General features: G+C 37.9%; 4 protein-coding genes across 9 annotated transcripts in view; 2 read left to right on the forward strand and 2 right to left on the reverse strand.

Moving 5' to 3' along the window:
* LOC120728407 (myoferlin-like) overlaps nt 1–7,185 on the forward strand; it is a 40,911-nt gene extending 33,726 nt beyond the window's left edge. For 2 of the 4 annotated variants that reach the window (XM_040023276.1, XM_040023277.1), the window contains 18 exons: nt 134–210; nt 322–378; nt 2,154–2,165; nt 2,269–2,367; nt 2,500–2,628; nt 2,755–2,910; nt 2,997–3,088; nt 3,180–3,350; nt 3,453–3,601; nt 4,291–4,430; nt 4,518–4,606; nt 4,687–4,782; nt 4,933–5,074; nt 5,217–5,316; nt 5,395–5,585; nt 5,882–5,991; nt 6,083–6,230; nt 6,363–7,185. In XM_040023276.1, coding sequence (XP_039879210.1) covers nt 134–210; nt 322–378; nt 2,154–2,165; nt 2,269–2,367; nt 2,500–2,628; nt 2,755–2,910; nt 2,997–3,088; nt 3,180–3,350; nt 3,453–3,601; nt 4,291–4,430; nt 4,518–4,606; nt 4,687–4,782; nt 4,933–5,074; nt 5,217–5,316; nt 5,395–5,585; nt 5,882–5,991; nt 6,083–6,230; nt 6,363–6,401 — 1,997 coding nt within the window. In that variant the 3' untranslated portion in view covers nt 6,402–7,185. The remainder of the gene's footprint in view (nt 1–133; nt 211–321; nt 379–2,153; nt 2,166–2,268; nt 2,368–2,499; nt 2,629–2,754; nt 2,911–2,996; nt 3,089–3,179; nt 3,351–3,452; nt 3,602–4,290; nt 4,431–4,517; nt 4,607–4,686; nt 4,783–4,932; nt 5,075–5,216; nt 5,317–5,394; nt 5,586–5,881; nt 5,992–6,082; nt 6,231–6,362) is intronic. The other 2 variants (XM_040023278.1, XM_040023279.1) reach the window with 1 other exon arrangement.
* Nucleotides 7,182–12,844, reverse strand: LOC120728410 (alanyl-tRNA editing protein Aarsd1-like). Of its 3 annotated transcripts, XM_040023287.1 has the most exons (17): nt 12,641–12,820; nt 12,418–12,531; nt 12,239–12,305; nt 12,055–12,153; nt 11,556–11,645; nt 11,371–11,433; nt 9,552–9,680; nt 9,247–9,406; nt 9,096–9,153; nt 8,860–9,016; nt 8,658–8,774; nt 8,442–8,572; nt 8,288–8,354; nt 8,028–8,116; nt 7,813–7,867; nt 7,638–7,732; nt 7,182–7,555 (listed from the first exon to the last, which is right to left on the reverse strand). In XM_040023287.1, the coding sequence occupies exons 1-17, from the start codon at nt 12,673–12,675 to the stop codon at nt 7,417–7,419; spliced, it is 1,665 nt and encodes a 554-aa protein (XP_039879221.1). In that variant the 5' UTR covers nt 12,676–12,820; the 3' UTR covers nt 7,182–7,416. The 3 variants fall into 3 exon arrangements, with proteins under 3 accessions (XP_039879221.1, XP_039879219.1, XP_039879220.1); XM_040023285.1 differs by lacking the exons at nt 11,371–11,433; nt 11,556–11,645; nt 12,055–12,153; ... (1 more) ...; nt 12,418–12,531; nt 12,641–12,820 and adding an exon at nt 10,222–10,354; XM_040023286.1 differs by lacking the exons at nt 7,182–7,555; nt 7,638–7,732; nt 7,813–7,867; ... (6 more) ...; nt 9,247–9,406; nt 9,552–9,680 and adding an exon at nt 10,968–11,196 and having other exon boundaries at nt 12,641–12,844.
* A 1,678-nt stretch (nt 12,845–14,522) lies between these two features.
* kat7b (K(lysine) acetyltransferase 7b) lies at nt 14,523–21,641 on the forward strand. The gene is made up of 14 exons (XM_040023290.1): nt 14,523–14,711; nt 15,648–15,798; nt 15,917–16,165; nt 16,277–16,359; nt 17,672–17,755; nt 17,888–17,986; nt 18,087–18,197; nt 18,449–18,640; nt 18,863–18,952; nt 19,055–19,195; nt 19,301–19,394; nt 19,531–19,677; nt 20,248–20,354; nt 20,606–21,641. The coding sequence occupies exons 1-14, from the start codon at nt 14,694–14,696 to the stop codon at nt 20,705–20,707; spliced, it is 1,668 nt and encodes a 555-aa protein (XP_039879224.1). The 5' UTR covers nt 14,523–14,693; the 3' UTR covers nt 20,708–21,641.
* On the reverse strand, nt 21,282–22,789 carry LOC120728305. The gene is made up of 6 exons (XM_040023101.1): nt 22,571–22,789; nt 22,009–22,105; nt 21,861–21,890; nt 21,683–21,736; nt 21,444–21,515; nt 21,282–21,316 (listed from the first exon to the last, which is right to left on the reverse strand). The coding sequence occupies exons 1-6, from the start codon at nt 22,682–22,684 to the stop codon at nt 21,282–21,284; spliced, it is 402 nt and encodes a 133-aa protein (XP_039879035.1). The 5' UTR covers nt 22,685–22,789.
* Between the last annotated feature and the right edge of the window lie 476 nt (nt 22,790–23,265).

Here is a 23,265-nt window from a genome sequence, read left to right on the forward strand (position 1 = left end):
TTATTCCCGGCATCCCATCTTTTTTGAATTAGGGTTGTTTATACAGCCTGTAGTATGTTAATAGAGAAACGCTAGGTACAAACTTTGATACAGTTTATGCACAGAGATAAAAGTAACTGCTCAATGTTAACAGTGGCTCTGATGATGGCGTCGCCTCACAAACATGTCTCTATCACCATGGAGGAGACAAGGCCACTGCTAGAAGCTCAGGTAGGCCCACCACCTTTCCTAACACTCAGACGTTTCCTCTGTTCATGTAAGAGCAGAATTTGACTATCAAGTCAAATCTGACAAACTTACTCTGATTACTCTGGCTTACAGTTTATGTACAGCATGTCAGCTGCTGTCGACAAAATGGCATCCCCTACCTCCCATTTTGTATGTATGGTTACTTATTATGGCTTTCTAATTCATAAGGCGGGGCTCCAATGATGCTGAATGGCTGACAATCACAGAGCTAAAGAAAGCTGAACAAAAATCCTATCACAAAGCCATGAATCTACAGGGGGGTTGCCACAGTAACTGCAGTCTTATCTGGCATATTTTATTGAGCACATTGTTATTGTAGCATCGATTGTAGCATAGATGTTCAGGCATCTAAACTTAGAAGCTAGTGCTGCTACTGAAACCTCAAAAAGAACATGCCTACAAGTTTCCTACTTAAAGAAAGTTTGATACTTTGGGAAATACCCTTATTTTTCCTATATTTTCCTGGATAGAGTTTGAAAAATGAAACTGCTCTAAATGCTAAATGTGATGCTACTGCTAGTACTCAAGTTCAGACTCAAATTAGGTAGAAAAAGCTAGTCTGGGATTGTCCGTGGGTACAGTCTAAGTGCTATTATTAATTCATTCAACAGTTCAAACAGTAGCCAGTATTAAATCTGTAAAAAATACTACTACTACTAACAACAGCAGTCTTTATGCAGAGATAACTGGGTGGTGGCAGTAGACTCAAATTTAGCACATAGACGTGTGTGGATTCATAATGATTGTTTGCATCTAACTCGTGTAACTCGAGAAAATAAAGGTACAGTATTGTGCAAAAGCCACCTCTCATTCATATATGAGGCTGTTGCTGATTCAGTGCTTTCCACATGCTATTTTATATGGGAGCAAAACCAGAAGCTACATTTCTGCATTTTTAATTCCATCAGTTTTGACAGGATGCTCAACCTGACTGGCTTAAATGCACCATGTTTTACAGATGGCTGTAGACAGCCACTGTTGTACTTCTCTCTTGTTTGTGGTGACAAAGATTTGAACCAAATGTTTCAAATTTGGATTCATCATTCTGTCAGACCAATCGCCCCTGTACAATTTGGCATAACGCAGCCTTTTCTCCCTGTTTCCCTTCCTTAAGAATGGCTTCTTGACAGCCATCCTTACATCGAGACCATTTCTAATGAGGCTTCGGATACTAGAAGAGGCATTGCACCTAGTTTTTTTGTATTCCACTTGTCCAGTGTCCTTAAATTTCTTTAAGGACACAGCGCAGACAATTATGCTTGGAAGTAAAATATGCAGAAATGAGGGGTGGCTCAAGACATTTAGACAATACTGTATTTCCCAAAATGTCTTTTTTTTTAGTTGACCAATAAATAAATTGTTGTTCTGACCACAAATGAAACTTAGTGAAAAATGAAATCTATGAATGACGTGAAAATTTAGTCCTTTGATTTATTTAAAAACAGATGTCAGTCATGGCAGGCAATGGGCCTCACCACCAGAGCCACGCTACCTGCTATTAGCACCCTTTTCACAGCAGACATTTTAAATTGGCATAGCATGAAGGGCATATATGAAAAATAAAATCAATATTGATTCAGTAAGTTAACACAAGATATTAAAACAGCAATGTCAAATATTAGGGTATACACTAAATGAAATGAATAGATCTCAGTTTGATATGTCAAAATGTCTGCTGTGTTAAAAGCTTATTGTTGTTGCTACACCCTTTCACAGAATCACTGTCAGTCATCAAACTGTGGCTGAAAGCACTTTATCATCTTTTTCTTCTTTGCATTTCAATTTTCTGCTATCTTTTCAGTTTTGTTCCATTTAATGTTTGTCTTCTTACTTTTTTTGTTACTGATATAAATATTTTTGACTTGTTTTTATTTTTGTTTTTGGTGCATCTTCATTCGCCAAAGGTTGCTGAGAAGGTAAGACTTATTAGTAGTTGATGAAATAAGTTTTAATAGCAGACAAATCAACTTCTTTTCCCAAATGCAGTGAGATTAAAATGCAGGACAATTCCATCTTTAGGAAAAAGAGACAGTTGATTGGTGGAGTAAATTCTACGTCTCGCTAGGAGACCAGGAGAAATGTGGTCCTTACCTCAAGAAAGGATACGATACCCTCAAAGTAAGCCAGCTCCATTTCCTCACACAACACTCATAAACTAATCATTCATCTTGGTCTATGTATTTCAAATAGTACGTACGCTCCTCTTTGGTTGTTACAGACAACTTGAATGTGAGTGTTGTTCATTTTCAGATCTATGACTGCGAACTGGAAGATGTCCCAGAATTCAAAGGGCTTACTGATTTCTGCGACACCTTCAAACTCCAGCAAGGCAAGAACGACAATGGCGATGATGATCCCACTGTGGTTGGAGAGTTTAAGGTTGTCTAACATCATTTAGAACAATAATATTTGGAGATAGAGAAAAACGTTAATTAACTACAACGGGGGGACTACAGTGAACTTGATTTCTTTGTTTGAGTGTGGGGTTTACTCTTGTACCTGCAGGGTTCGTTCAAAGTGTACCCCTTGCCAGATGACCCAGGTGTAGCTCCTCCACCGCGTCAGTTCAGAGAACTCCCAGATAGCGGACCTCAGGAGTGTCTGGTTAGGATTTATGTGGTTCGGGGCATGGACCTCCAGCCCAAAGACAATAATGGCAGTGTGAGTGTTAATCTGCATTACCTACAGTAATACAAATCTTGTCAAACATAGTACGGTCAGTACCGTTTCTTGTCTTTTCTGCTCAGTGCGATCCATACATAAAGATATCACTGGGAAAAAACACGATCGATGACAGAGACCACTACCTACCCAACACCCTCAACCCTGTGTTTGGAAGGTAAACCTTATGTGTCAATGGATTCAAACAGATATAAATAGAAAATTTATAACATCTTAAGACTTCTATAACTGTCCGTTTTGTTGTTTAGGATGTTTGAGATGACGTGTTTCCTGCCCCAGGACAAGGACCTGAAGATCTCTGTTTATGACTATGATCTGCTTACTCGTGACGAGAAGGTCGGCGAGACAGTGATCGACCTGGAGAACCGCTTCCTGTCTCGATATAACTCATACTGCGGCTTGCCTCAAAGCTACTGCATGTAAGAAAGCAGATGTGCCTAAGTGGGAAACCTTTTAATATTTTTTGGAAAACATGGAGTCAGAGCTGAGGAAATATTAATTCCAACTGTCCTGTCATCTAGTTCTGGCATCAACCAGTGGCGGGACCAGCTGAAGCCATCTCAGATTCTTGAGAATCTGGCTCGTCTTAAAGGACTTTCCAAGCCCAGGACGGAAGATAATGGAAATTCACTCACCTTCAATGGAAAAGAATACACACTGGTTCAGTTTGGTAAGGGATTAGAAGTATAATAGTATAAATGAGTGATTTAGATGTTTTGTGTTGAAAAATGAGCAACAATTAAGCCCTATTATGCCCGTCTACATGCCCTCATTGTTTGGCAAAGATTAACAGTACGTTTTGTCTTTAGCACATTTCACATTGCTACATATTGTTATAGTTTGATTCCCTAAAACATCTAATACTATGTTTTATTAATTAAACAAAATTTATTTGAATGCAGCTAAAACAGCAGAATTGTTTTGAAATTCAGATGTGTCTCCAACTTTCAGATTTCAAGAGGATGAATCAGTTCATTTGAATCTCTTACTGTTTAAATGATAAATGACTGATCATCATACAGCACATTAGTATCCTACTTCAGCTACCAAAGTGCTTTGTACAGCATGTCTCATTCATCCAATCACATACACATTCACACAAGCACTTTATTCTACATTTAAGGGCTTTATATCCAACTTTCACACTCCGATGAATGTACTGGGAGGAAATCGGGGTTCATCATCTTGCCCAAGAATACTTTGGCATGCTACGGCAGGCATCGAATCACCAAACTTCTGATTAGTAGATGCGTAGGTCGCAACAACAATACAATATTGTTGTGACTGAACTGTTTTGCCCCTATAACACCAGATTGTTTTAATACCAATCTAGTGATCGATTTCTTTTTCTACATTAAGAGAGCAACAAGGAAATTCATCAGCACTTGGGTCCACCTTATGAACGCCTCTGTCTGCACGTGCTCAGAACACAGGGTCTCGTCCCTGAACATGTGGAAACTAGGACGCTTTACAGCACCTTCCAGCCCAACCTCTCTCAGGTTAGACATCTCATACTGTACCTGTTTCTGGCTGCAATGACTCAGGCTCAGTTATTTTTGTAAAATGTATATATTGCATTGGTTTAGGGACAACTTCAGATGTGGGTGGATGTTTTTCCCAAAAGCTTAGGCCTCCCCGAGCCTCCCTTTGACATCACACCACGCAAACCAAAGAAGTAAGTGCTGTGTTTCTCTTCAGTACTTCATCGCTGCGGATGTCACTGAGAGCTAACAATGACTGTGTTCAAATATTCAGGTATTTCCTGCGTGCTGTCATCTGGAACACCACAGATGTGACTCTGGATGAGACCAGTATCACTGGAGAGCGCATGAGCGACATCTATGTGAAAGGGTGTGTTAATTCTGCATCAAAGCCCTTGTTTGTCCAAATCTATTGTTGTTTACTTTCTCCAAAATCTTCCTTTAGGAGGTAGCAGCACTTTGTGTTAGAGGGTTACTGTCAAAGGCCAATGATTATTCATGCTTGTTGTTTATGTGCTAGCTGGATGCCAGGAATGGAGGAGGACAAGCAGAAGACTGATGTCCACTACAGGTCTCTGGATGGCGATGGTAACTTTAACTGGCGATTCGTCTTTGGGCTTGACTACCTGCCAGCTGAACAACTCTGCCTTGTATCCAAGAAGGTGAGGCTTGTTGCCAGTTGGTTTATCATACTGTAGATCAAATATTATTTTAATACCATTTTAAAAAAAATAACACAGGTATTGTTGGAATTAAGTTAAAGCATGTTTGAATGTCTTCTTCTTTTTTTTTTTTTTATAACAGGAACACTTTTGGAGTCTTGATAAAACAGAGTTCCGGATTCCTCCCAAACTGATTGTTCAGATTTGGGATAATGACAAATTCTCACTGGATGATTACCTAGGTAAGAAACTTTCAAGTCCAACCTGTGTGTCTATGCCTAACCTTTATAAAACCTGAGTACAATGTGCTGTGATCCCAGGTACTGTGGAGCTGGATTTGCGTAACCTGGTTGCTCCTGCGAAGACCCCAGAGAAATGCTCTCTGGATATGATGGATAATGTGGAAATAGGTCCACACAAGGCAGAGCAGAACAAGTCTCTGTTTGCTCAGCAGTCAGTCAGAGGATGGTGGCCTTGCTCTATTGAACAAGATGGGAAGAAGGTCCTGGGTGTAAGTATGAATAGAAACTTCAGTTTTCATTTGATAAGATGGAACCACAAGACATTTGGAAATGTAGAGTTAAAATACAATATTCCCAAAGTGCCATGAAGAGAAAAGATTAAGAGCTTTGGACAACAACATTATACTTCTACTTTATTTTCTATTGACTAGTCCTAAATTCCTAAATTGGAAATGTGTTACTTGCAGAAGATTGTCAGATAAATTGGTCTTAATTTAGTTGAAGTATTCCAAAAAATATCACAGGTTCTTGTCGTCTTGTCACTCTGTTTGTGTTGGGTTTTCAGGGCAAAGTGGAGATGACACTGGAGATTGTGAGTGAAGTGGATGCAGACGAGCGACCTGCAGGAAAAGGTCGGGATGAACCCAACATGAATCCAAAACTGGACCTTCCAAAGTAAGAGGCTGCTTTACAAGATTAGCTGGGCTGAATTTTGAAAGGTATACAGGCAAGATGTCTACTAAATACATTTTCTGTCAACTACTAGTCGCCCAGAAACATCCTTCTTCTGGTTCACCAACCCATGTAAGACCATGAAGTTCATTGTGTGGAGAAGGTTCAAGTGGGTCTTTATTGGACTTATCATCCTCATCATAGTGGTCCTCTTCATCGCCATCCTGTTGTATTCTTTACCGGTAAGGATAGACAAAAGCGAACCACTGGACAGCAAAGTTTTCTCATATTATAAAATTGTTCAGTCTTATCATCTTTGTACTTATAGGAAACTTGTCAATGTGTGATTGATTGTTCTTTCTTACATTTTACAGAACTACATCTCAATGAAGATCGTGAAACCCTTAAGTTAGCAATAAGGACCACCAGGAGCAACGAACTCCACACAGATACTGCCAGATTATCTCAACTTGTACCTTTTTTTAACTTTAGTTTTTTTTAACAAATGGGAAGGGGAGCTTGCACATTTGCACTATTTCAACATATGAACACATTTTCTACACCACTGAACTGTGACAATACAGTCCATTACAGTCTAGTTTTGAAAGGGTTTTGTTTAGGACACTATATGGAAAAGGTGTTTCCCATTAGCCCAGTTTGGGTGATATTTAGGGATTACTTTTATTAAACTGAATATTCCTTTTTATTAAAATGTTTCCATATTTGTGGACATTATATATAAATGGGATCACAATTAATAGCTCAAAGTTTCTTTAAAGTGTATTTGTATTACTTGACTGCTCAAAAATTGCAAAATTGCAATGTGGAAATTTCCATCTTTCTCATCTCGCAATGGAGACCTGATCCTTAGGGCGTAGTGTGTTTTGGGTTTTAAAAGCCAGAGAGATGCTGTGTTTTGAGAAAATGTGTCTTAGATGTTCTGATACTCCTCACACTTGAGGACTCACTACAGGTTTTGCTAAGGCAGCAGTGGTCCTTTCTCCCCCTCCTGGATCGCCTGGAGCATTCTTTAGGTACCTTCCAAGCTTTGACAATTGTCCAGCTGGAAGTCACTTGAACAAGTGATGAAACGTTTCTCCCACTGAAAATGCTACAACCACAAAGACAGAAACAACTTTCTGAGATTTCCTTCCTGGATAAAAGATGGGTTTGAAAAATAAATTGTTCAAAAATTTGGATTTTGACTGAATAAAGCCAGCACTTTACATTTAATATTGAAATATGTACAGCACATGTTGTACAGAAGTTGAATTATATACATTTTCACAAAATGGTCACTTTCTCATGATGTGTAACCCAACACATCATTTAGTGATTACCACAGATTATAGATGTATAAAACAGCCATGTAAGCCAACCTTAATGTTCCCCTTTTGGAAGTATAAAACATTTCTTTCTAATGAAAACTTATTCTTCCTGTGAGCTGCGTTGATTGCAGCGCTGCTTCAGTAAAGCCTCCACCTCTCCTCTTCGTGCCAGGCTGTTGGCTTTGCCTTGGAATCGCCCGTTCTTCCCTGCTCCCTTCCCTTGGAGCAATTCTAACACTCTGGAAAGTAAACACACAGATACAGTGCCAACCTACATTAAGATTTTAACAGTAGAAGCTACATAAATATGAAAACTCTTACTGTGGTCCCATCTCAGTGACTAGTTCACTGGGTCCAGCCAGCAGAAACAAACCAGGTCCCTTTTCCTCTCCAACAGTCAGGAAAACCAGTGTTTCCTATAACCAGAGTAGGGATTGAAAATAAATATACTGACGTGGTAATGCCTAGCAGTAAAGCAGTGAAATTATGATCTTACCTCAGTGTTTATTTCATTGGCAATGATATTCATAAACTCATTGTCTCCCTCTTTTCTACAAGAAGAACAAGAACAGCGTTTTGTTATTGACATACTCACCTTGATGCCAAAACGTCACCAGGTTGTAAAGAATGGATCATTTCTGAGGGTTTTTTTTTTAAATGGTTAACTGGTTAGTGCAGTGTGTAATGATATCTCTAAGCAGAACCTCTTACTTGTGGAAGGTGAAGAAGTCTTTGTGAGGATCATTCTTAAAGCTCTGAGCAATGAGAACCGCCATATCACGAAGCAGGCCCAGGTTAGTCTGTCAAAGACAGTTTTGTAGTAGTTGAGGAGCCTTATATGCAATATCTTAAGCTGAAGCATATTTACCCTGTCAAAAAATCTAATTCTACTATTATTAATTTATTATTACCATACCATTTTTTTTTTACCAAATCTGTCAAACAGTAATCTAGAAAGAAACTGTTCTTACTTTCTGTAGCATCTTAACAGACTTCTGCAACTTGTCGACTGCCTCAACGTGCTCATCTGGTCCCGTTCTGATGAAAAATGACCAAAAGGAGTTTTCACTTCAAATTTCTGAATGATTCAAAGTTAAATTTTGACTATTCAGATTTAGAACTTACTTTAGAAGTGACACAAGTGAACGCTCTGTGTTGTAGCTTTTCTCTGCATACTTTAGTACCCTTTTTCCTGCCAGGAAAATTAGGTTGGTTTTGTTTTTCTTTCCTTTCTCAGTTCCCAGCAGCTTTATTACCTTAAATTTGAATACAAAGAAATTAGATACACAACGGTTAATGGCACAAACACTAAATATAATTGTGAAAATGTCAATGTTGTACCTGTAAGTGACCAAGGTTGGAGACGTGGGTTCCACAGCACATGTTGGCATCTATGCCCTCTATATCAATGATCCGAATGGGTCCTGCGTGGTCCTCTGGCAGCCCTCGACTTCTCACCTGATTTGTACAAATACATATTGTGTAATACACTTAACACAGGGCAACAGGTCTCTTTTACAACCAGTAAGTGCAATATCTGTACCTTCTCCACAGCTGGGTCATCTATAGAGAGAAGCTGAACCATGACAGGAATGTGAGCTCTGATCTTCTCATTTACACATTCTTCCAGTTCCTGAAGCTGGCCAGGTTTCACACACGGAGTGTCCAGCTCAATGGTGCTTCTTTGACGACCCAGTTCCCTGATAAAAACCCCAAAAATCTGTAATCCTACAAGGCTTAGTGGCTACATGGAAAAGAACATATGCAGTGGTAAAGTACCAGGATGTGGTCTTGTATCCAAACATTGTGTCTGCCAAAGCTGTAATCAAATGCTGACCTAAGAGTCAAGAAGAAAACAATCACTGCTTAGGCAACAGGTAAAACAAAATGCGCGATGGCGGTTTTTTCCTGTCTCTGTGGTGATTATTACCCGAGTGCTGCTGCATATGATCAAATCTCCTTTCCCAGTCTACCTTCACTTGAACCTCCTGACCCACCTCCAGAGGTGAGGCCACAAAATGCAGGGCGTCCGGTCCCTGCCTTGTCACTCTCAAAACTGGGACATCTCCAAGGAATCCATGGTCATCTGGCTGCAGGAGGACAACGTAAAGCATGCAAATTTTGCAAGTGACATTGTACAGTCTTGCATTTGCATAAACATTTGCAATGAAGGAACATGTGACGTACACATTTAAATAATGGAGTAAGAGCTTGAAAGAAAATGAACATGCTTACCTGGCCACCTCCCTCAGGAAACAAGATGGTATCTTGTAGCTTGATGTGGAATCCTTTAATAGTTGCTTTCTTTCCATTTACTTCTTGTTTTAGTTCCGCCGGGCAGCAGGAGACTACAGAGGTAACAAACTGGAAGGGGACCAGAGAAATAACGATAATAATCGTGTCATATAAAATTTACAACCAGAAACATTACATGCTTCTTAAAGGACTGCAGTTGTTTAAGTGTGTGCAAGATTTCAGTCTCATACAAGACTTTATAAAGGTCTGGCTTTGTAAAGGACAATTTATGTGACAGCAAGTACAAAGACTGAAGACTTAAAAAAGGAGACAGTATCCTAAATTCTCTAAATGCATAGCATTTAAGGTGATTTATTACTTTTAAGCGGCGTTTTAAAGGAGAAAAATGATACGATCTGAAATATAGAGTGTGGAAATTACACAATTACAACCTCTAACAAAGTAAAACTGAATAAATCTAAGGTTATGTAAGATAAAAGTGCGACTCGTAGACTATATATAAACGAGCTATAAATCAGTTGCCAGCCCTTGCTCTGGTTACAAAGGTAGCTAGCAGGTGCATCAGTTAGCAGGCATGCTAATCACTTCTGCACCGAACTGCTGATAAATTTCCGGGAGGTCTTTTCGGATGCTTTTAAAAGCTTCGCACCTCTTTCATATAGCAGTCTCGCTGACATTGAAAAGCCATTTTGTCCTGTTTTTGAAAGGAAAACTGCGCCAGCCGGTAGCACGAGCACGGGGAGGTGAAACCTACAGCTGTCAGCTGACGCTGACGGGTACCATAATAGCCCAAACTTAATGACTTCGACTTTCGCTTCATAACTTTTTTAACTTAAGCGAGAATGATTAATTAAGCCACTATTATTTAATCATCTTTTAAATGCACTTTTTTTAACAGGAGAAAGAGAAAAACTTAGGATATGCTCTATAAAATCGAATAAACTACAACTCGAATTGTAAAATGTAAATAAAAGCAGAATGCAATGATTTTTAAAATCTGATACAGCCATAAATGATTCTCAGTAGAACGAAGACAACATACCAAACGTTGAAAGTGATGAAATGAACCGATTTAAGAAAAAAAAATCGGGTAATTTGAAATTAGACAGCATTTCAAAAAAGTTTGGACGATGGCAACAAAAGGCTGGAAAAGTTTTTTTTATAACTAGTTATGTTAACCGGCAACAGGTCACTAATATGACTACTTGTAAAAAGCGAGGCTGTGTTTTTAGTGCATTACTACGAGTGTAAACTAAATTTGGGCTACTGATTGAGACTTTTAAATTTACTGCAACGTTACTGCCATCTTCTGGAGTTACCGACACAATCATGTTCTATATCCCCCAGTTCATTCAGCTAGTGTTATTACCTCAAGCAACATAATGCAATTTTGTGTTTAATAAAACTTTTATTATCAATCACATGCCGGTGTACAGTAAACAATTACAGAGCAATAAATAATCTCACATAAAATATCATCATACATTTAAAAACAGCATTTTGGACAATAGCACATCCATTTTTAGCATATAATACAGCTTTCAGTAAACAAACTGTTGTCCTCAGTATCCTGAGCTATACATTTACAGCAGGCTTCACCAGAGAGGATAAAGTATCAGTCAGACTGTTGAAAGGGAAAAAATGGATGAATGGTCAGTCTCCGCAATAAAATGATCAATATAAGTTACAGATTTTCAGTCGGCATTGATTGTAGAATACTTAAATATAGACTATTGCAGAAGCAATTCCCAGTTTTACATTGTACACTCCTCACTTATATGGAGAACACTTCACTTACATCACTAAGATCCCCCATATCTGGAGCTTCTCCTTTGTCACTGTTAGCCATCTCTCGGATCATCTGTAAAAGGAAAGCCATTTAAACAAAAAATAATGGAAGGTATTGCATATTACATGCACTGGGATCAGAAGCAATATTGGAATTTGACTGATCTTATTAGTAAGAAGACTGAATTCACTCACATCCACATAATGGTCATATTCCTCCTTTCCCTCATCGTCTTCGTGCTCCCAGTCCCTCCAGTTATCAAAGTCAACTGAAATCCAACTGGCCTATGGAATGAAGACATAACAGCACCATTTTAGGTATTATTTACTAAAAGTTGCCAGGATTACAGAACATCCTACTTAGTTAGTTGTAATATCCTCAGGCACTCTATTAGTAGCTTTAGATAAATACTTATATAAAGCTTCTCTTTGCTTATATAATGCATTTTTATGAGACGGAAACAGTGAGCTAAGACTTTTTCAACTTAGGGTTTGGGATTGAAGAGTACTACTAAACTGGTAAATGAATAGTGAGGAAGTATCATTGGTAAAAAAAAAAATTCTTCAGCCTCATAAAAACAGTCTTAACATGAGCCATGCTATTTTTATGAACCTGAGTAAATACCAGATGAGAAGAATAGAATACCTTGATACTGATCGGTTTAAGGACACAGACACAAACACGTGTGCTTACCTTAGCTGGATCTTTCTGAAGACGAGGCCAAGCACAATCAGGTTTCATCTTCCTTAGCAAGACATTGATGGTGCGGTCATAGACCCTTTCTCTGGAGTCCTTTCAAGTGATGACAAGTTAAAGGAGCGTTTAACAGCCTGCTTTCTGTACATTGAAGAATACAGAATATAATGCGGATGCTTACGTGGATCTGGACTTTGTCATAGAAGTGCAGCTCGTTGTAGTACACATCATCTGTTTCGTTTTTGCAGCTGTTGCAGAGAGGCAATGGGGTTGTCAAAGAAACCATTTTAGACATTTTCTAAACTGAATCACATGTGACCGGCGCAGACTTCAAGAGAGGGAACGTCTTTAAAAACTCACCACAGAATCAGTTTGTCTGGCTGGATATCAACTTGGACATCTTTAGGTTTCTGAACCATGAAGTTGATGGTGACGTATTTCTTCCTGTCAAACCACAGCGCATGTGCTGGCTTGCTGTTAAAACACCAAGAAACTGCTTAGGAATCAAACCTGAAACCTTTTCATAATGAAAGATTTAGGAAAAAAACATGCTTTATTGCTCAGTGAGTTTGGCAGCACTTACCTTTCCTCTGGTCTGACAATTTTAGGTTTGTTCATTCTTGTTGTTGCTTTTAAATAAAAGAGAAGTTGCTATACAATTCCTTTTTACCAACAGAAAGCTAACTCACACGTGTCCAGCTGAGTTAGTAGTGTGCTCTGATGCAGCGGCCAGGCCCTAAAAGCTATATATAGACCATCTGGTATCAGCTGCTAGGAGACTTGCCTGCCACAGCCCCTTCCGTGCCCTTTATAGCCTGACTGTGGAACACTCGGGAAAACAGATGCATTTTCTGGGTTCTCAAAGTGGTTCAGCCACCTTTAATTGATTGTTTAAGAGGATGGAGGTGGGGGCAGGAAGAATCCAAACAGAAAATTACCTAATGGGAACCACTTCAACACTTGGGAGGTTGTTGACCAACATTGCCTGAGGAATGCAATGGAACTTTAATAATTTTGGACAAAATCTGGACACATTGATAATTTTAAGATTGATTTTGCTGAATTTATGAATCATTTACCAACATACAATTAAATGAATTAAGTGAATTTCATTTGACAGTGTTTCATTAAGTTTAATGCTTAGTTATGCAACAAAATTTCATTACTTAAAATCAGTATTTTGGCCATCAATATTGTTTAAAGAGTAGAATTGTAAATGTAAACTTTATATATAGGAAGGTAGATATAATAAAGATAAAATACTTTATTTATTTTCCAAAAGTTAAAAGAAATCCTGTGGTAGACCAGCCAGAACATCCACTATATATATATATATATATATATATATATATATATATATATATATATATATATATATATATATATATATATATATATAAGTTTAAATAAATGTATGTGTCAAATACACAATAACTTAACAAGGTAAAAAAAAAAAAAAAAAAAGGAAAAATACAGTCAAATGAAATAACAGGGCTCAATAAGTAAACATGTTGATAAAATACAATATATGATAATAACAATATGACCAAATTGAAGTTAACCAAACAAAATATGAATATACAATAATGTGGCTCTTCAAAGTGAAACAGCTCAGTAAAATCAGTAAATTCGACAAAGCAAAATTTAATAGATACAATTTAAAAGTCTTGAGTCAGCCTTTTTTTATACTTTGGTAAGGAAATTGGAACTATGTGCAGGAACTGACTGGAGCATGTGTAAACATAGATAGGCCAAAAACAGAGTTGGTAAAAATCCAACAAGTTTAAAAGGCAGCTTAGATAATTTTTACGAATTTGAAAGTCAATATTTGGTATGGCCATCTTTATTCTCCAACACAGCCTGAACTCTCCTAGTCAAGCTACTGTATCTTGTAACTTCTTAAAGTAACCTTCAGGATGAGTTCTCCGGGGTTTTTAAAGGCTTCTTCTTTGGATAAAGGCTGTTATCCAATACTATTCCTTAAGAATAACTTCTTGATAGCCACCACAGCACTAAAGCAATTTCTGAGGCCAACAGTAAATGGATCCGCTGAAGTAACAGATATATCAGGTCTCGTGTCAGGTCCTTGATGGATTCCCCCCCCCCCCCCCTATTTCTTAAGCACATGATTTTTCAGATACTGTTCATCTGCTGTAAATCTCAATTTTCAGTGATTTAACAAACAAAAAAGCATTCCTCTGAAAATGGTCAGGTACAAGGACTGGACTGAAAATGTCCCAGAGAAAGCCTTGGGATCTATTGAACAAGAGCACTTTTTTCAAAATGGCAAGAAAGATTGGCTCCTTGGGAGTCATATTTTTATTAAAGGCAAAAAAGACACGATACTACGACAGTGCATTTCAAATTAACCACCACCCAGCCCACTTCAGATTTTAGACAGGCATTAGTAATAAATTTATTTTATCCGGAAGTCGCCCCCTGCTGGTCTACTGGTTACCGGAAATTCATTTCTTCGCTCTGTCTGAGCGAGGAATGCAGCTCGAGCTACTAAACGCTGTGTACATATAAACTAATAAAGTAAAAAATCTATAAATCATTAAACAGTTTATTTTTTAAACGTAACGTTTACATTTGCTGCTTTAGACCGTCGTGAAGTAGTAGCCATCAAAAAGAACATGCCTCGTAGAAGACAGGTAAGAGTACATGTAGGTCGCACAAGAGGGTAACGTTAGCTAAGTTAGCGCTAATGGTTAACCAGAAGGTTCCACCATATTCCATTCAATATTCTGACAGTGTAACGCGCTAAAACACGGTATTAGCATCAGCTGATAAATCTGCACAGAATAATTTAAACATACTGACTTTAACTGCATTGCCACATTCAGCTTGTGTCGGTATTGTTCGAGCTCAATAAACACCCAGTGTACAGTTAAAAGCAGCTAAAAGAAGCTAAAACTTTTACTTCACGTTTGGTGAAATGTAACGTCGCTTTGCGGTTCATGTATATGTAGGCTTTGCCCTAAGACTAAAACAAGACCAGTCCTGCTTAAATTGCTGTTTGTGAATACAGTGTTGTGCCACATTGGCTGGGAAAAAAACAAATACTAAAAACCAAGAACAGAGCTAACCGTTAACGCTAAGCTAACAACAATAACAGTTGACGTGCTAAGCAGACTGGTTACTTTGTCGTGGTAATTACTACACGTGTGACAGTATTTGGCCAGTTTCTAACACTAGCTTGGCGGAATATATTGCTTTGGTATTAGTAAGGGGTAGACGGTGTTAAGACCTGTTTATGCTGATAATAATAATTAAAAAGCTAATTTGAGAGCTATCATTTGATTGTAGCCAGTCAGAAATCTAAAAGAAAAATGTCCACAAACAGCACTTTTACAGTGTTACCTCAGCTACGCTTTTAACTTGGTGAATTTATGACTCAACAATGAATAGATATGCTGTGAATGCTGAATTAACTGCTCTGTAAAACTGTAGTTGCTATTGCCAGAACAACTCTGTCCTTTTGGCTTGTGGACACCATCAGTGTTATCCATGCTTGTTTTTTCCCCACACCTCTATTTGACATTATTTAGTAAAAGGTGCCTTTCATTTACCGTTTGTTCCCCTGACAGAGACACATGGCTGGGAGTGGTTCAGATGGAACTGAAGACTCTGACTCCTCTGCTGAAAGAGAACAGACCAATAGCTCAGAAAGTGAAGGGACTGTGCCCAAGAGACAGCGCCTCACCAGAGCCTCTACTCGCCTTAGCCAAAGCTCTCAGGGTTGGCAACATAGCCTATACATATGCATACATGTGTATATACACATACACACACACACATATGCGTATATATACTTTTACAGTGATTTGAAGATTACTTTTATTTTATTTTCCCTTAGATACTCAGGAATTAAAGCGAGCTGTGGATCACGATGAATCTCCACCACTGACGCCCACTGGAAATGCACCCTCCTCTGAATCAGAGTTGGACATCTCCAGTCCCAATGCCTCACATGATGAGAGCCAGGCCAAGGACCAAGCCAACAGAGATTCGGATAAAGATCTCTCCCACCGACCTAAACGCCGCCGCTGTCACGAAACCTATAATTTCAACATGAAATGTCCAACCCCGGGGTGCAATTCCCTTGGTAAAATATATTACTTTTTTTGCCAAACGTCAAAAGTGTTATTAAAAATTTGAACATGGGAAATATGGCATATCAGCAAACATCATGCTTATTTTTCTCTTTTTTTCTTAGGTCACCTCACAGGAAAGCATGAACGTCATTTTGCTGTGTCAGGCTGTCCTCTTTACCACAATCTTTCTGCTGATGAATGCAAGGTGATTATTATAAATCATGTTCAGAATACTTTACAATATTATGTGAATTTACTTTATCTATACAGTTATTAACCTGAAACACTGGCAGTGGCTGGACTGTACAACTTTCTTTGGGACATAACTGATACTCCAAAGGTTGAGTGTAGTAAATGACAATTTCAACTGTAGTACAAGTACACAATGTCTTTTGCTATCAGTAAAAACAGCCACAAGTAACACACTTCATCACTTAAACAGGGATGTTCCCAGCAAATGTTATTAACCCTTTAAGACCTACCATAGAACCAAGTCCGCCAGAGCTTATATTATATTTTTACATGCTGTGGAGCCATTTCTGGGAGCATTTCAAGTTGCTATACATCAATACAACCATTATAGCCCAGATTTTAATAATATGTATTCATTAAGTGCATAGTAATTACATAAATTGCAAAAAAGTGCAATAAACTACAAAAAAATTGAAAATCGTTTTTGATTTTTTTAACATATATTTGTAGTTAGAGAAATTTAAGAGGCTTATCCCTCAAAACTGTAAATACAAAAAAGTTGCACAAAATAGTTTCCCACCACAGGAAATTTATTTTGAGTGGCTTCATAGTTTTATTTTTGAAATACACCAATTTTTATACACTGCAGGAAAAACGAAAATAAATATTATACTGCAAATTTGCAAAAAAGCAGCATATGCATCAAAATAAACTATTTCCAGCAGTGCAATATGAGTCCTAAGCATCCCAGAAACGACACAGAAAGTCATAAAGTCAAAGATAACTTTTAAAAAGAGCAGTATAGGCCCTGAGGCCCTGATCGCAAAAACGACTACATTTCCGCGAAAATGACGTCACTTCCGGTTTCGGGCAGGTAATGGCGGAAATGCAAAAGTTCGCGCTGACGTCTATTCCAACGTAGGAAGTGTTATGAACAGCTGATCGGACCGGCACAGCGTGTTTCTGGAATATTATGTTTTTGTTCCTGCAAGCGCTTTTTATGCAGTTTTTGCAAAGCTTTATGTGGAAGGAAACCGTGACCTAGGACAAGCTGATGGCATAAGATGTAAGTACAACTCCTCCGGTTTCATATGCAAAAAGAATTTTTGCGCTAGCTTACGTGGTTGCAGTGCTACTGGGATTTAAAAATAGTTACGCATAACAGAGCGTTCCCTCTCCGATCGGCTCTAAAGGGTTAATGTTGTAGGTTGAAGTGGCTGGTATTAGTATTTGGCTGCCTGAGCCGTATCAGAGAGAAATGAGAGACCAAGAAGACATATAATCCATGCTTTATTTATTTATGTATTTATTTATTTATTTGTCAGGTAAAAGCCATTAGCCGTGAGAAACAAGAGGAGGAGGTAAAGGCACAGGAGGACAGCAACTCGCGCCATGCAACTCGTCACCAGGTAGGTCTGCTTTAGAAATGAGAGCATGACATTGAATTTTACACTTTGCTTAATTATCTGTTTATTATTTTAACTACTGTCAGTAATTTCTCATACCAGGAAAGTGAATTGGTTATTTATCCTTATTTGTAGACACCAACACCGAAACAGATTCGATACAAGGAGCAAGTGGCTGAGATAAGGAAAGGTCGAAACTCTGGCCTGCAGAAGGAGCAGAAAGAAAAGCATGTGGTACATCCCCAGTACTTTTGTTTTGCTATTTCTAAGCTTATTCCACCTCATAGCTGGCGTGTTACTTCATTTCCTGCTTGCCTTTTCTCGTGGCCCACAGGAGCATCGGCAAACACACGGCAACACCAGAGAGCCTCTGCTGGAGAACATCACCAGTGAATATGACCTGGAGCTGTTCAGGAAAGCACAGGCCCGAGCATCTGAAGACCTGGTAATGATGGGGTTTCACATCTCCATAAGTACTTTCTTTTTAGCATTTTAGAATAAGATAAAAGGAAATGAAGCTAGAACTGGTGCCTTTCATTGTTCCAGGTACATTATTTTTCTTTAAAAACTGAGTTGTCACTATTTTGTTTTATTTATTTATTTTTTAAACTGTCAGTATGTTAGCTTTCTAGTTTTTTGATCGATAACCTCATCACACACATTGGACATTAATGTTTCCCATCTTCATGCCTGCAGGAGAAGCTGCGCATCCAGGGTCAGATCACCGAGGGCAGTAACATGATCAAGACTATCTTGTTTGGTCGCTACGAGCTGGACACCTGGTACCACTCGCCCTATCCTGAGGAGTATGCGCGTCTGGGTCGTCTGTACGTCTGTGAATTCTGCCTCAAATACATGAAGAGCCAGACCATCCTCAGGCGACACATGGTGAGAGAGACTGTAATCCCAAGTCATTGGAGTCGTGCTACACTTAGAAATGATTTTTATAAAAACATTCTAAACATTCATTTTTTTAAAGTTCAGTTTTGGCAAACAGCCGTTGCTCTTATTACATTATATATTTTTACTGCACGGTGGCCTTTAAATAAGAATAATTTATCTTTATGAACTCACTGGTTTGGAAGTACTGTATATAATTTGTCTTTTCAGGCCAAATGTGTGTGGAAGCATCCTCCAGGAGATGAGGTGTACAGAAAGGGGTCTATATCTGTTTTTGAAGTCGATGGCAAAAAGAATAAGGTAAGAGTCTTACTTAGTGAACACTGGCATTTCTTTTCTTTTTAAATTGTAATCAAATATATAAGCCACTTTTAAAGTAATCAAGGGCCATATCATCCCCAGATCTACTGTCAGAACTTGTGTTTACTTGCCAAGCTTTTTCTGGACCACAAAACACTTTACTATGACGTGGAGCCTTTTCTCTTCTATGTCATGACTGAAGCTGACAACACTGGCTGCCATTTAGTAGGCTATTTTTCAAAGGTAAAGAAGAACAAGGTTATTGTTTTTACCCACACAATGATTGAATTTATTTTCCAGAACAGAAATGTCTAAAAAGTGTTTTTTCCTTCTATTTATTTCTTTAAGGAGAAAAATTCCTTCCTGAACTACAATGTATCCTGTATCCTGACAATGCCACAGTACATGAGACAAGGCTTTGGAAAGATGCTCATTGACTTTAGTATGTATATATGTTAATTTATTCTATTCTCAATGTAATCATTAAATTGCATTTTAGTCTTTTTGCATAATGAAATACAGATAATTCTCTCTTCCTTCTGAAAGCGTTCATTCTGACTGTCCTGTGCTTTATTTAGGTTATCTGTTGTCTAAAGTTGAGGAGAAGGTGGGCTCGCCAGAGAGACCTCTCTCTGATCTGGGCCTCATCAGCTACAGGAGTTACTGGAAGGAGGTATTACTCAGATACATGTACAACTTTCAAGGCAAGGAGATCTCCATCAAAGGTAAGTGAAAGCACAAACCCTATAATTTGGCAGCTTAAATTATATGTTTACAAAAAAAGCTGAAAGTGGCTCTGTACTTTGTTACCAGTTACCAATTACCAGTTTAAAATAATCTTAATTTTAGCTTATATTGGCGTTGGTGAAGTCCCAAAGTCCATCTTCTGTCTAGTAACAAGCCAGTTTAGCTTCTTTCACTCTTAGCTCACCTCTTAAGCTATGTTTTTTTCTGTTTGGCTGTCCCTTGCAAGTAAAAGATTTGCGCAGCAGCAGCTGGGTGGGAGTGCTGCGCTCAAAGTCTGAGCTGTGTGCCTCAGATAACCATATTAAAGAAATTCCCTCTCATTGACAGCCAAGAGCAGGAAAAAATGCCTAAACCAGAGTGTTTAGAGAAGTCTGAAGCTTGAGCTTTAGGCCCTTAAAGATTACTTGTACATACACTGATCTCAGAATGTATATCGATGATAGATAAAAGGAAGAGCATAATGAATCCGCACAAGAAGATTCATGCATTTAATAAACAAGACAAATGCATACAATGAATATTTGTTTTAATATTTGTGTGCTGCACAGAGATCAGTCAGGAAACTGCTGTCAACCCGGTGGACATTGTGAGCACCCTGCAGTCTCTTCAGATGCTGAAGTATTGGAAGGGAAAGCACTTAGTACTGAAGCGTCAGGTAAGCTGGCTGCTCTCCGTTTTATTTATGCTTGTATTTATTTATTGAAATAATTGCTTTTGTATCAAATTATTTGGGTTACTGAGATCATTTACTTGTCTATTTCTAATATTTTGATTAGTTGATTTTGGAAGTAAAATTTTACGTTAATGCTGTAAAACACGTTTTATAACAGGCCCTTCTTTCCATTTCTATCTTACTGGAAAAATTAGATGTGATAACCTAGCTCGTTACCCTGTTTCTCATCCCAGGACCTGATTGATGAATGGAAAACAAAGGAGATCAAGCGAGGCAATAGCAACAAAACCATCGACCCAAGCTCGCTAAAATGGACCCCTCCCAAAGGGACATAAACACTGAGAAGCTCAGGCTACTGAAAACACTCGCCTCTAGCCTCACCAGCCACAAGTAGCCTAGACCTATGAACTGTCAATAAAGATCAGTGTTTTTTTTCTTTCATCCCTTTGACCCTGTTTATTTCTTCTTGTCTGTAATGTGAATTTTTTAAACACCTTTTTATATTTTACTGTCATTTCTAGCCAAACCAGCATACGTTCCAAGTCAAATGCTTTTTGTCAGCATTGTGAAACATGAGTGTCGAGGATTTGCTTTAAAACTGCCTTTGTGTGCTGAATGTTAAATGATGAACGGTCCAATGTGATGGATAACATTAATGTTAGAATAGCTACATTTGAGTGCATTTAGAGGTTATTTTTATTTACTATGAGAAATGTGCTTTTTGACAATGGTGGTTATTCTTTTTGAGCGTTAATACAGTAACTGTTAGCATGAATTGAAACATGAAATTGAGCAGGGTGTACTTTTAATGAGTATGATTTATGGCAACACGCCTTTGGTTGGTATAAAATTGTATAGATCTTCGTCATAATGTCTTTTTTTTTTTTTTTTTTTTTTTTTCTAATTCCATCAATACAGGATTCTGATCCATTCCTTTGCTGAACCTGCCAATGATGAGGGGAAAGAGGAGATTTTTAATTTGCTGAGGATATAAAATACAAATGTAACACCACTATATGAATGCACATAGAAACAAAACAGCCTCAGGTTTTTATACTGGTACAATCGTACCTTGCTTGTATGGGTTCTCTGAATCATGGATCGCAGTGGTCTTTGCAGAACGATTTACTTTGGGTAGAGATTCTGTAATAAACAGGAAACGTTTGACTAGGATGGTTTTCGGCTTGTACTTTGAATCATAGCTGTGTAATGTGTATTAGCACTTTGATATTTTTAATATCAATAAAGCTGCCTTGATATTTTGAAATATCTACAATTTACATGCAGTCTATTGATGATTTTATGCTTACCACCACTGGAGATGCTTCTTCCCATCAGGCCCACAAACATTTCTCCTTTATTTCCTATAAGAATAAGAAATATGCAATGATGCTGTGATTAAATATTAGATTCCAATTTCTGGAACTACTAGTTTTCAAAACCGTTAGTATGATAAGAGTTCTGCTTCAATAAGGTCAAGCCACTCACGTCTTTTTACTTGGTAGGGTTTTTTTGCATCTGTGAAGAGATAAATTTATTGTCATGCAACAGGCTTTAATACTTATTATGAGACATAAAATGGTGATAAGCACAAAAATGAGACATCATGTTATGCATGGTTAAGTTTCAAGGTTACCTGAGCGTTTCCCCATGAGTCCGTAGAATCGAAGGGCTTTGGATCTTTTTATTACACTGGACATTGGACTGGTCAGGCTTGTCTGCAGTGATTCATCCTGCAAGAAACATTTCACTATTTTATTTAAAGTAAACCAGTTTTTATATTTAAAAAGTATATCTACATAAAAGTCTACAAGCAAACGCATTGTTAATGCAATGGTCGTCTAACATTTTGAGTTTTCTTTCTGTATCTTCTTTCAAATTAGTAAAAAATAAATAAATAAATACGGATTTATTTGCAAAAATGTTAAAAATACATATACACCATTATAATATGTGTTACTTACAGAACTTTGCCTCTTGTAAAAAAACAAAACCAAATGCAGAATTTTAAAACACACAGCTTTCAGACTTCTTTGAAAGTATATTTTTTTCTTGTATATAAGCAAGAAATCTCAACAATCATCTAAGATTTTCTCCTCTTCCCCTAAGCTTGAACAGAATAAGTGAATGAACTCAATGCTTTGATATTTAAATTTGTCCATTGATCAACCCATTGTAAAAACAATAGTGCTTCTCACCTTCCACTCTTTCAGAAGTCCTCTCTGCTCTTCTGCACTGCACGAGAATCTCTGATAGGTTTGCACCAAAGCACAAAAAGTCACAATAACCAGCTGGATCTTCCAGTTATCCATTGCTATCTCAAAGAGAAAAGCTCTGCTTCTACTTCTTTTTAATCAAATATATTTTTTATCCCAGCAAAAGCTAATAATACATTACAGATGATGTTGGCAGGATGGGTTTTCGTATTATTCAGTCTGTGTGAACTGCATCCATGGCGCCTTTATACCTCTAAACCCCTGCTACTAGACCCCTCCCCTCTAAACAGGACTATTCACTTGCCACCATTCAATTTATTACAACTCCCTAATTTATTGTATTGGAGTATTTGTAAAAGATCAAGCTTTTAAATTATTTCCCTCATACTTTGTAGTCATTAAATGGGAGAAAATGTGATTGAATTAACAATTAAACTTTTTTTTTTTTTTTTTTAAATAATTAGACCTATAAGACGTCATCTAAAAATTTACAGGCAGGGGTCAATTCTAAGAAAAAAAACCCACCTCTTCAATATCAAATATTTACATTTGAGAAGGTCGCCTTTCATTTCCATCTTTATTAGACATCTAGATTGTGGTTGGTCTAAAAATATTCTCCTCTTGCTCATTTGTGACCTTGTGATGTTCACATGCTTCTTTGATATTACAGAGGAAGA

The sequence above is a fragment of the Simochromis diagramma genome, unplaced genomic scaffold (assembly GCF_900408965.1).
Source record: "Simochromis diagramma unplaced genomic scaffold, fSimDia1.1 OVJJ01000208.1, whole genome shotgun sequence".
In the NCBI taxonomy this organism is placed as follows: domain Eukaryota; kingdom Metazoa; phylum Chordata; class Actinopteri; order Cichliformes; family Cichlidae; genus Simochromis; species Simochromis diagramma.